General features: G+C 38.9%; 1 protein-coding gene across 1 annotated transcript in view; it reads right to left on the bottom strand.

Moving 5' to 3' along the window:
• Nucleotides 1–819: 819 nt before the first annotated feature.
• cux2b (cut-like homeobox 2b) overlaps nt 820–12,812 on the bottom strand; it is a 171,314-nt gene continuing 159,321 nt past the window's right edge. Inside the window, exons 13-22 of the mRNA XM_067393496.1 lie at nt 12,755–12,803; nt 12,051–12,150; nt 10,621–11,265; nt 9,774–9,872; nt 7,664–8,481; nt 6,104–6,269; nt 5,420–5,707; nt 3,175–3,363; nt 2,712–2,988; nt 820–1,554 (exon numbers count right to left, since the gene is read on the bottom strand). Of these exons, the coding sequence (XP_067249597.1) occupies nt 834–1,554; nt 2,712–2,988; nt 3,175–3,363; nt 5,420–5,707; nt 6,104–6,269; nt 7,664–8,481; nt 9,774–9,872; nt 10,621–11,265; nt 12,051–12,150; nt 12,755–12,803 (3,352 nt within the window). The 3' untranslated portion in view covers nt 820–833. The remainder of the gene's footprint in view (nt 1,555–2,711; nt 2,989–3,174; nt 3,364–5,419; nt 5,708–6,103; nt 6,270–7,663; nt 8,482–9,773; nt 9,873–10,620; nt 11,266–12,050; nt 12,151–12,754; nt 12,804–12,812) is intronic.

The raw sequence follows: 12,812 nt of genomic DNA, 5'->3' as shown, positions 1-12,812 counted from the left end.
TGCTAGAAAACAAGAGTATGAAAAGCATTTTTTTTGCAGTGTGTGAACTGTGCACAAGAGCCCTGGTGTAAAACCTCAAAGTATCCAACCAAAAAAAAAAATTTAAAATGAAAAAAAAAAAAAAAAAATGACACGTTCACGAAATAAAAAATGCATCTACCGTCGTACTGACTTTTTTTTTTACATTACCTTTTTTCTTGTTTTTTACCGTTTTTCTCTTTTTATAGTATCGCTCAAGTATATCACAGGTTACTATCTAGAGAGGAAATAGAGGGTAAATTATGTTCCATGCTACATCTTGTTCAGAGAAGGCTATTGCAGACGATTTCTACAACACACACAATCACACGTTGTACGCTTGTATAACAAAAGTTCCAAAACATGTCACCAAGAAACTAAATACATATGCAGTGTTCACTATTTAGAGTCTTTAAGGACTATCCCTCGGTCAAGGTGAAGCTGTCGCACGTCACTTGACTTCGTGTCCCGTCTTACAGACAAAAGTTGAAAAACTGCTATTCAAAAATTAGCAAATTTGGTCATTGTCTCTCTCTTTTTTTTTTTCTTTTTTTTTAAATAAGTAGTGCTTTTTGATGGCTTAAGACAGAGGTCTTTTATTTGAATAATCTCACCCAGTGGCAATCTACAAGACGTCAGTGTGCATTTCATGACACCGCTACTTTTTCTCTCCTTCGCTGTTTAAAACAAAACCAGCTAGTGCTGTGACGTAGAATTCAAAGTTACTTTATCAAAATACCTAAAACGTGTTTATAAATATCTGACGGCCAGATTTTTTCGTCAGAGCGGCTCGTACGATGACGTTAAAACTATCTCTAGAACTCCCACTCCAGCGTTTCCTCCCGGTTGGCAGCTCGCTCCAGCCGATGGATGATGTTGTTGAGGTTGGCCATCTTCTCGTTGCGTCTCTGAGTGCTTTTGTTGAGTTTGGAGTTGAGTGACGGCGACTCCAGGCCGTAGTTGGTGGGCTGATGATGGCTCGGGGCTGGAAGGTTGGGCAGCGATGGAGAGATGGGGGCGGAAGAGGACGGGACGGGGGACACGGACATCATGAGGCCGGGCGAGGACGCGGCGGAGGGCGAGTTGAGCGACACCTCCAGGCTGCTCCGGGATGGTTCGGACGAAGCTTTGAAGCTGACGGGATCCTCAGGCGACTTCTCCAGCTCCTCGCCCTCGTGCGCCGCCGCCAAGCTGTTCCTCTGCGGTCCGTCGGTAAGCAGACCCTGACTGCGGCCCGGCTCCTCCTCCCTGACGCCCGGGTCGCTTTTCAGCTGAGAGAACTGGACGCCGACAGAGAAGCACTTGGCCTGCCTCAGACGCAGCTCCTCGTCTTCATCCGGCTCGTTCGCCTCCTGTTTGACGGTGAAGCGTCGAGGGACAGAGCTGAGAGGGCGGCTGCGGACGGCCGAGGGCTGCTTCCTGTCATCGCGGTCGGACACGGGGCTGTGGGACGCCAGAGGGGAGTAGTTGTTGTGTTCGGCGTCCGTGTCGTTGTCTTGGAGACCCTCCATCAGGACCTCTCGTCGCATACGGGACCTGCTTAGAAGGTGATGGTAAAACAAGCTCAGAATAAAGATACATTTACTGTGTGAATGCACAGAATATGGCCTTTATTTTTTCAGTGAGCTATATTGTTGTCACATGACTAACTTAACTAAAATTATTAAAATGGAAATAAAATAAAATATAAATATTAGGTGAAAAAAATTTGATGAAAAAAAACTTAAACGAAAATTATAAATGTTAGTGTTACAAAAAATAGAAAAAGCTATATAATATATATATATATATATATATATATATATATATATATATATATATATATATATATATATATAAACTAATTTAAATGACAAAAGCACAAAATGAAATTACGGAAACTTCAGCTAAGATAAAAAAATGAAAATATAAAAATAAAAGCTAATTCAAAATATTATTTATATACTGTTATAGTATGTATTCAAACTAAAATAACAATAAATTGCATGTAAATTGTATGTGTAATTCAGTGAATCCAGATAAACGGTAAATGAAATAAGTTAATATTAAAATACTAAACTTGATAAAACTAAAACACACACACATACATGTATATATATATATATATATATATATATATATATATATATATATATATATATATATATATATATATATATATATATATATATATATATAAACTAAAAAAATAATTAAAGGCCATAACAAAATTACTAAAACTTCAACTAAAATTAAAATGAAAACTGAAAATAGTGTATAAATAATACTACAATAACATTGGATCTCATTACATTGCATGTGTAATTCAGTGAGTCCAGTTATCATCTGAAAATTAACATTTTAAATACTGTTTATTAATAAAATGTTTTAACATTTGGATAAAAAAAAAGAAAGACTTTGCTGCTGATGTGACTTCCAGTTCGAGAACTTTGCACTGTGGGATACGGTATCTTACAGCGTGTTCTGGTTGAGGGGACCAAAGGTAAAATTAAGAAAATATCATTGAAAAAATCCACTATGCCACTGTGCTGGTGTAGACATTCTCTTTTTTCTCAATTCCAATCTCCTCAAATGTCCAGCAGGTGGAGCCAAACTCCTATTTAAAGCTTCAAACAGTTTGGATACAACTTTGACATCTCTTTTAGCCATCTTTTTACAAGGTAAGTAGCAAAAAACCCCCATCAGATTCTGACCTGTAGTTGTGGAACCAGTTGATGACGGTGTTGGTTTTGAGGTTGAGTTGGGCGGCCAGCATCTCGATGGTGTGCTGCGAGGGGTACGGCTCCTGGAGATACGCCTTCCTCAGAGCCTCCTTCTCCTCCGCCGCCAGCACCACTCGGGGTTTCTTGGCTTGGCCGAAGGGGCAAAACTCCAGCGGGGTCAGACCCGGACTGATGCAGTCAGAATGAGCGCCGGGGGAATCGCTGTCTGAGCCGGGACTCAACAGACCGTATCGCCTCTTCAGATACGCTGGAGAAAAGGAAGAGAGAGACATTTTGTATTTGAGCAGTTAGGTGGTGTTATGATTAACTTCATTCAAAGACAAGACAAAAATACGGAGTGAGAATTTTTTTCTTTTTCACAGGGTATGTAATAATACATGATAAAAACTGATGCAGAATCAGTGAAAAACTGAATTGATGTTTGTTCTTTCACCTTTCTTCTCCATTTTCTTGACGTCTCTGAGTTTGTCCACGTTGTGCGGGTCGTTGAGCCACAGCTGCATGCGGACGAATGGCTCCCGACCCTTCAGACTGAGCTTATGCCAGGGCTTTGGTCTGGACAGCAGGTCAGACACTGAACCCTGGGTCAATCCCAGAATGCTCTCTCCAAACAGACGCTGACCTGCATAAATACATATACAGGTACTGATCTGGCTACAGTCTAGAGCTGCATGATTAATTGTTAAAAGTTTATGATCTTGATTCAAACCCCCCATGCAAACTTATTCCTAAATGATAATGATTCGGCTATGACAAGCACTATGCCAGCGAACATTCAGATCTGCTTTATCACTGCCTCTGACCCAGAGAGAGCAGTTGTCATGTGTAGATATGAAACAGCTTCACAGTCTTTTTAACCACACAGGATCATTATTTCTGTCTTACAATAATTCCTATTATCACAGAAGTACTGGGATAAAAGTTTATAGTTCAGATATAAACACTGATGTCTATGGTAGCGATTAAAATGGACTAATCACCTTTTGAAAATAACTTCAAATAACGATTGTATCAATTTCATTGTTACACCAGTAGGTGGCGACAAGGCGCCGTTTAAAAAAAAATGTCACTGAATCATTCATTCAAGAGATTTGTTCAAAAATACTGATTCATCCAGTAATGAAACTCTTTGTGAGTGAGTCATTGAATAATTTATTCAAAACATTAAAAAAAAAAAATGTATTCAAATTAATTAAATATTTTTAACATTTAGTCAGAACCTCTAGTAAATTACATGTTAAAATTGTGACTGTCAATTTATCCAGCTCCTTTTGATTCTCCTTAGTTGTAAGTTCGACATGAATCAGTTTCAAAGTGTCCATTTCAATGAATGGGTTAAAAACTGGATTCCTTTTTTTTTTTTTTTTTTTTTTTTTTTTTTATTTAGCAAAGATGCATAAAATTGATCAAAAGTAACAGCAAAAACATTTATAATGTTACAAAAGATTTTAATTTCAAATAAATTCTGTTCTTTTTAATATTTTATATTTATCAAAGAATTATGTAAAAAATAGTGTCACAGTTTTTACAAAAATATAAAGCGGCACAACTGTTTTTAACATTGATAACAATAATCAGAAATGTTTCTTGAGCACCAAATCAGCATATTAGAATGATTTCTGAAGGATCATGTGACACTGAAGACTGGAGTAATGATGCTGAAAATTCAGCTTTGATCACAGGAGCAAATTACATTTTAAAATATATTAAAATACAAAACTGCTAATTTAAATTGTAATAATATTTCACAATATTTTACTGTTTTTTGATCAAACAAATACAGCCTTGATGACTTCCTTCAAACATTTTAATAGTGTACCTCACTCAAAAATGCTAATTTTACATTGATGGATCCGAAATGGTCGATATTCATATTCATGCATTTTATTAATATTTATGTTAATCGTTTATGGCTTATGATTTATCAGTTTTACTTTTGATTTCATGTATTTATGTACCACTTATCATGTTTTCAAGTATTTACTTGTTATTGTACCCTTATGGTTATTCTTATTTTATATTTAAGAGTATGTATGCTTGTTATATTCAATTGTTCTTCAAGTTTTCCACGTTTGTGGTTAGATATTGGACGCTTGCCAAGTACTGCAGAAGTGATGTTCTTCAGAATTAGTTGCTCATTTGAATCTGATCAAAATATGTCTGCTGACATTTAACAGTGTAAGATTTGCTAAATTCCCTAAGGGTTAAAACAGCTATTTTTGACACTGGACCAGTGGATGACGTAATGGGTGAAATCAGTTAACCTTTTATTTGAACAAAAACATCAGTTTGAGTGGGTTGGGAACTTCCCTGTATGCTTATGGTATAATATGGACTGAGTTGATGATAATTTAGCTTCGTCTTCCTTTGCTCTCCTTGGCTTCTGCTTCTCTCTCTCATCTGCAAATGTCTTAATTATTGTTCTTTCTTTCTGGTATTTAATTTTCATCTATTGGATACAATACTTTTAGAATGTTATTTTACTGTTTGGTTTTACTAAATATTTTCATTATCGATTAAAGTTGCGTGTGAGGCTAAATTTAATTGTAATGAATAAGTAATTTTTCATCAACCTAATTTTTTATCAGCCTGGATCTCATTTTCCCAAGTTTATGCATCATACATGTACTAAAATTCTGTTGTTCACAAAGTGCTGTGTATATTGTGCAGTAAATCACCTAAGTTGTTGTCCGTCAGAACTTCCTTCACTCTCTTGGTGATGGCGTACGTGTCCAGCTCTGGCGACATGGCCACCAGCTCCTGGATCCCCAGCGGTGTGTGGGGCTGCTGGGGGACGGTCATGCCCGGGGTGCTCTTCCCTCCGTGAGGCTCCACCTGCTGAGGGTGCTGGTTCTCCTTACTGCTCTCCAGCGCCAGGCTGACGGGCTCCAGGGTCATGTTGGGGTGTCCGTCTTCAGGACTCGGAGGAGGGGACGGTGATGAGCGGGTCGTCACGGGGCTCTTATCTGAGAACCAACAGCCAAAGATGATATTAGTGTTTACAGTCGGGGGTATTTAATTAGTTATGATAAAACTACTAAAACTATGCAATAGCATTCCCACTAGTACCAACTTGGGCACTGAAATTTTAAAAATGTGATGATACCAGCATTTCTCACTAGCATTTTGAGCACTGTTGAGCGTATTCTTAAACACCTCTGATTGGCCATTGTGTTCACGCGCTCAACAGATAAGTCTGTGACTGTCTACGCTGATCAGTGCTTCAAAAACATGTTGTAAGTAGACATCATTTCTCTGAGCGCTTACACAGATACACATGGGAGCGTTTGAAAGCAGGCATATATCAGCGGATCCTTAATATATCCGCTGATAGACGACTGTAATCAGTAAGCATGACTGACCTTGGTTGTGGCTGTGGTTGGGCAGCTGGTTGAGTCCGTGACCCAGCTGGTCCAGCAGCCAGAGCTGCATGCGTATAAAGGGCTCACGTCCCTTCTGAGTGAGTTTACTCCAGGGTTTAGGCCTGGATAACATGTCACTCACACTGCCCTGAGACAAACCCAACACCTGCGTGAGAGACAGAGACAGATGATGAGACATAAAAAATAAGTCTGAAGTAATGTCATACACTGGCTTCCCTTCATAACAGAACAGAAACTCTACTACTTTTCACTGTCAACTATTCTAGTGACCACTAGATGGCAGCAAAAGACAACACACAACCCAAGAGCTTCAGCTAGCAGCTCATTACTGAACTTAGACTGCTGTTCAAGAGTTTAGGGTTTACAGTTTTGTTTTTAAAGAAATACTTTCATTCAGATTAGATACAATGATCAGAAGTGACAGTAAAGACATTTATAAGCTTACAAAAGATTTCTATTTGATATAAATGCTTTTCTTTTGAACTTTCTCTTCATTAAAGAATCCTGAAAATGTATAGAAGCTTCCACAAAATTATGAAGCAGCACAACTGTTTTCAACATTAATAATAATAATGTTTCTTGAGCAGCAAATCAGCATATTAGAATGATTTCTGAAGGATCATGTTATTTTAAATTGTAACAATATTTCATAATATTAGTTTTTACTGCATTTTGTTATTAAATAAATGCAGCCTTGGTGAGCAGAAGAGGCTTCTTTCAAAAACCAAAAAAATCTTACTGACCTCAAACTTTTGAACGGCAGTGTGTAAAGGGCACCAAAGTGTTTTCTTTTTCATTATTTTCCTCAAAATTCTACAAACAATACTCCATAATGACAACGTGAAAGAAGTTTGTTTGAAATCTTTGCAAAAATCTTTGCGAATACTTTCCGGATGCACTGTATTTATTATATTATATTATATTATATTATATTATATTATATTATATTATATTATATTATATTATATTATATTATATTATATTATATTATATTATATTATATTATATTATATTATATTATATTATATTTCAAATGCAAATTCTCTCCAAAGTTTTACCATAGTATATTCATATTATTTAGCATGGATTGAAGTATAAAACAGAGTATAATTGCACTGCAATTGCATGCAAATCAGGTTGAGGTGACCGACAAGAAGAAATATCAGCTCACATTCTTGAAAACCAAAAACCAAAATAACTGCAAGGCAAGCACTGTGGTATCATTTCGTCTTTGGAATAATATGCACAGATTAATCATTCACAAACAGACCAGAAACATGTATTAACAAAGTATATATTTCATAATGATTTAATGACAACAAATTCTGAACTTAAAAGAAGAATTAAATATGAATGTTTAGATGTGCGTTTCAGATCCCAAATCAGATTTCTGCTGTTTCCACACAATAAGATTAAATTAGTGGCAAATTTTGGTGGAAAAAACTAGTTTCATGCCTTTGATTGCTTTGATCTCGACTCGTTATACAATGGAAACGTTCTCTCCAGCTGTGCTGTTTTAGGACACAAAAACAATCCTACCTTCTCTCCAAAGATCCTCTGGCAGATCCCGTTCTTGGCCAGTTTTTCCTTCACCTGCCGGGTGAGTTCGAGGGTGTCCACCTCACGGTACATGTACATCTCGTACTGCTCTGGGGTCAGTGGCGGGACGGTGGGCTTCAGGGTTCGAGGGATGTAGGTGGGGAAGTACGACACCCGTCCTCCTACGCAGGGCGCCTCGCCACTGACGGACGCGTCCGGCTCCACTTTGATCTCCACCTGCCGGCCCAATACAGGTTCATCCTCTGGCGCGGATGCTTCTTCTCCGTTTGCAGGGCAGTCTCCGTTCTCCATCCGTGGCCAGGGACGAGGCATGGATGTGGACGAAGAGGAGGAGAGCGACGGAGAGACGGAGGTGAAAGGGTGAGAGGTGCCACTCATACCCATTACGACCGCGCCGCGCTCAGTGGACCAGTGCTGGTCGAAATACGCTCCGGCTTCGCCGATCTCCGACTTGACTTTACGGATGATGTTTTGGACGAAGGCGGCAGGTGACAGGACGCTGAGAGGTGCCTGAGGGCTGCCGGTGGGATTGGACACGCACACCGGCACGGACGTGCCCTCTTCTTGTTTGATGAAGGGCGGCGTGGGGGGCGGCTGACACTTGGTGGGATCCTGCAGAACGAGACGCTCACTGGTGGACGTCCGGCCACACACCTCCATCTCCAGCAGGGCCTGCTGCTGCGCCTGCATCTCCCGACGGGCCTGTTCCAAAATGCTCTTGATGGTTTCGTCAGAACTGCTACTTCCTCCAGAGCTGTTACGGCCCGATGAACAGCCCAGAGAAGACTTACAATCACCTGTCCAATACACACAGATCAGAACAGACGCATTACTACCACCCTACTGTACTACCCTAGAAAAAAGTAACATATTTAAAATACATTTATTGCATACTAGGTATAGTACAAATATATTAAAGGTCCCTATAATGTCCCTTTTCGCAAGATGTAATATCAGTCTCTGGTGTCCTCAGAATGTATCTGTGAAGTTTCAGCTCAAAATACCTCCCAGATCAATTATAGCTTGTCAAATTTGCCCCTATTTGGGTGTGAGCAAAAACACACTGTTTTTTGTGTGTGTCCCTTTAAATGCAAATGAGCTGCTGCTCCCGGCTGCTTTCCAGAAGAGGGCGGAGCTTTAACAGCTCAACAACAACAAAGCTGGAGAATCTCACGCAGCAAAATGAGGATTGTCAGTAACGGTGTTCAGCCTTACATTGTTCAAACCGGAGTCGACACTGATGGAGAGACTCAGGAAGAAGTTACAACTTTTAGAATGAAACTGGACGTTTCTGAATGGTTAGTGGATACATTTATGTAGTTGCTGTGGAGTTGATTCAACTCATCCACTAGCATGTGCCGTCATGTTCATCTTTTGTGCAAATCCAGTGTTGAATTGATCCTCGTTTGTGAAGCAGTCTGGCGTAAAATGACGGCATGTCAACAACACTCTACTACAACAACTCTTCCTCTTCTCTAAAGCAGCCCAACATGGACTCACCCCCTTTGTTGCATGTTCTCGGGGGCGGGGTTTGTTTAAATTTTAGGGTTTGTGATGTCACTATCTTTATTTGCATTGAACTTTGAGCGTCGTAACTTTGCAGATGTTATTTATGATCAAACAGCAACATTACACACTAACTAAAGTGAAATCATAATCAACCAAACCTTAAACATATTTACTGACATATCTCTTGAGACTTACTGATATAACAATTATAAATAACTTTATTTGGATTACTACTTGAGCACAATGCATATTTCTTAATATTAAGCCTAAAATGTGTTTTATTGTCAAAATTGATAAGGATTATATGAGAAACCGGAAAACAGAGCATATGTTTATGATATAATTATATTCTCTTGCTTCTCACGTAAATGTATCTTATTTTCATTTTTCCTGCAGTGCAGAAAGTAATTCTGGACCATGAGTAGATGATTCCAACAAACATGCACACATCACGCATCCCATTACGCAAAACAATCATATGCGCAGATCAAAGTCCGTTTCAGTACTGCTGTGTGTTATTGTGTAGGTAGCAGGGGTGTGATTTATAAACTGCCTGTGGATTTCGTGTCTTTGTACCCACCTCTTTGTGACTGGATCTCCTTCTTGGCCTGCTCTAGAATATTCTTGATGGCATCATCTGACCCAGTTTCAGGAGTTCGGATGCGAGGAGTAATGCTCCCTGCCGGAGAGGGTAAAGGAGAGAGAGGAGGTGAGGTGAGTGGGCCGGCTGATCAGAGAGCAGCTCCAAAGCCTTGCGTTTGATTGCTAGATCAATGGCCGCCTTTGAGAACTGGCATCAAGTGAAGGTGCGGTAACACGTGAAAGCTTTACTTTCAAAACTGAGAAGGAAAACAGAGCTGTGAGAGCATCACAACAAATACAGGGTTTGGAAGGGAGTGCGGAAGTTGTGCACAAATACAGTGATAGAAATGTTTGTACAGGAAACTGGACTGATTCTCTCTGGGGTCTGAAACGGTTCTGTGGGGTTTAGAGGGAAAAGACATCTTCTGGATGACAGATAGGCCTGTGGGATCGGTCAAAGACATGAAACACAGTTCACAACCCATTTATCTTCCATAATGTGGAATCAAATTAGAAGGACACAGCAGGTGGATAATATTGGCTGTGATCTCTCTTGAAACCTGTCAAGAACATTTCAGGATCATATTCACGTAAAATCAAAACAATATATGTAATACCATTTTTAGGGCCATTAATGTGATATTGTTATAGGTTGATATCATGGTAGTATTTTTTGTTTTGCATTTATGGTGATTTAAAATTATTCCATTAATATTGCATTTACTGTAACCCAAACTCAACTCTTACTTTAAAATCTATATATACACATAAACTGAAAGACAGGACTTTCCTACAGCCGCCATAATGAGTGTTGCAGTTTCTCGGGGTTGGTTCGGTCCACTCACCTCGCTGGCGAACCTGGATGGTGCGTAAAGCCAGGATGTTCTGCTCATCTGACAGGAACTGTTTCATTTTGATGAAAGGCTCTTTGCCTTTGACGGTGAGCTTCCTCCAGGGTTTGGGTCGAGCCAGGATCTCGCTGACCGAGCCCTGCGAGAGGCCCAGCACGTAGTGGCCGAACACGCGCTGACCGATGTTGTGTTTCAGCAGCTGCTCTTTGACCTGAAAAGCGATTTCTGCCGTGTCCAACTGGTCGTCGTCTCCTCCCCCTGAGCTACCGCTCTCTGATTGGTCACTTGGCATGCCTGTCTCCATAGTGACTGGCATAGAGGCGTTCTGATTGGCTGACATGAGGGCCGCTTTGGCAGCGTAGAGGGCGGTGGGAAACGCCATGATGGAGCTGCCGTCTTTTTTAAAGAGGGGAGACAGGAGCTGTTTCTGCAGGAGCTGATCTCCGGGAAGTTTCTCGCCCGAGAAGGGCGACACTGAGAAGGGGCGGGGCAGTTCGTGGGCGGAGGAGGGCGTGTCAGTGTTGGGCGGTACTGGGCTGGAGGATGTGCGGCCATCTATGGGCAGTGTTCCTGGAGGCGAGGAATACGACCCCGCCGGGCGACTCACATCCTTACTAGAGTCCTCAGAATGACCCTCATCTTAGACAGAGAGAGAAAATGTGTTTATTTGATAAAATTGATAACTCTATAAAATCTGACAGGATGAGCCTGATAATAATTAGAATTATTTTATTTAATAACAATAATAAACAAAATATATAAAACACAATTATATATTTAAAAAAATAATTTATATATATATATATATATATATATATATATACACACACACATATAAAATAAAATAATTTAAAAGTATTAAATATAAATGATCATTAATTATTATTTAATCATTTTATTATATTTATTTTATACATATAAAATGAAATAATTCAATATATGCCATTTATACAGAAATATTTGTGACATTAACATTATTTTAGTACAAAATATTTTATGTTTATTACAAATAATAAACATTATTATTAATAAATTAAAATAGAAAAAAAGAATAAAAAACAATATATATAGTTAAGCATGATACAGGTAAGCATTATTATAAAACATATTTTACCACATAAAATGTCTAGCTGTATTTTATTGTAGTATCATTGAGATACTATTATATTTTCCATATATTTTATTTTAATTTTAGTTAAAGTTTTAGTAATTTTGTTGTGTGTGTTTGTCATTTTTATTTATTTATATTAAGTTTAATTTTTATTTAATTATATTTATTTATATTTATATTAAGTCTATATAATTCTTATTTCAGTTTTAGTTTGTTATTTTAGTAGATCAAGTTAAACTAAATGAAAATGAGAAATGTTGCTTTGGTAACCAGCTGAAATAAAATAAGTTTATAAATAAGTTTTCATCCTTACCGCTGTTGTGTAACACTCTGACTTTATCCACAAGAAATTTGTGAGAGGGCAGAAAGGCGTCTTTGTCCAGCAGCAGTGCCTCAGCAGTTTTGGCTGATTCCTACACACACACACAGGTTTGTTTTTGTGAACTGTGGGGACATTCCATAGGCATAATGGTTTTTATACTGTACAAACTGTATTTTCTATCGCCCTACATCAACCCTACACCTAAACCTACCCATCACAGAAAACTGCACATTCTTACTTTCTCACAAAAAGTCATTCTGTATGATTTATAAGCCTTTTGAAAAATGGGGACATGGGGTAATGTCCTCATAAGTCACCCTCTCCTTGTAATACCTATGTTATACCCATGTCATTATACAAATGTGTGTCCTGATATGTCACAAAAACACGCGCACACGCACACGCACACACACACACACACACACACACACACACACACACACACACACACACACACACACACACACACACACACACACCTCATGATCAATGCAGATCTACATAATTGATGACGCTAGTGAGCCGTTCACACAGATCACTGTGGCGTTTCCTCATTGACAGATGCAGGCAACTGTTTTTCGTGGGGAAGTTTATTTGTCTTTTAGTTGAGTGGGTCAGTAACCTTATGCCAATATAATGCATTGCTGTTAAATAATCTTAAAGCTCTCTACAGGAATAATACTCGTTAGACTCACCTGGGATGAACTTCCATTGGCTGATGCCAGTTTCATGGCTTTCAGGATGCTGCAGGAC

This window comes from Chanodichthys erythropterus, chromosome 9 (genome assembly GCF_024489055.1).
Source record: "Chanodichthys erythropterus isolate Z2021 chromosome 9, ASM2448905v1, whole genome shotgun sequence".
Taxonomy (NCBI): domain Eukaryota; kingdom Metazoa; phylum Chordata; class Actinopteri; order Cypriniformes; family Xenocyprididae; genus Chanodichthys; species Chanodichthys erythropterus.
The sequence above is the reverse complement of the archived record's forward strand: the minus strand, read 5'-3'. Positions and strand labels throughout refer to the sequence as shown.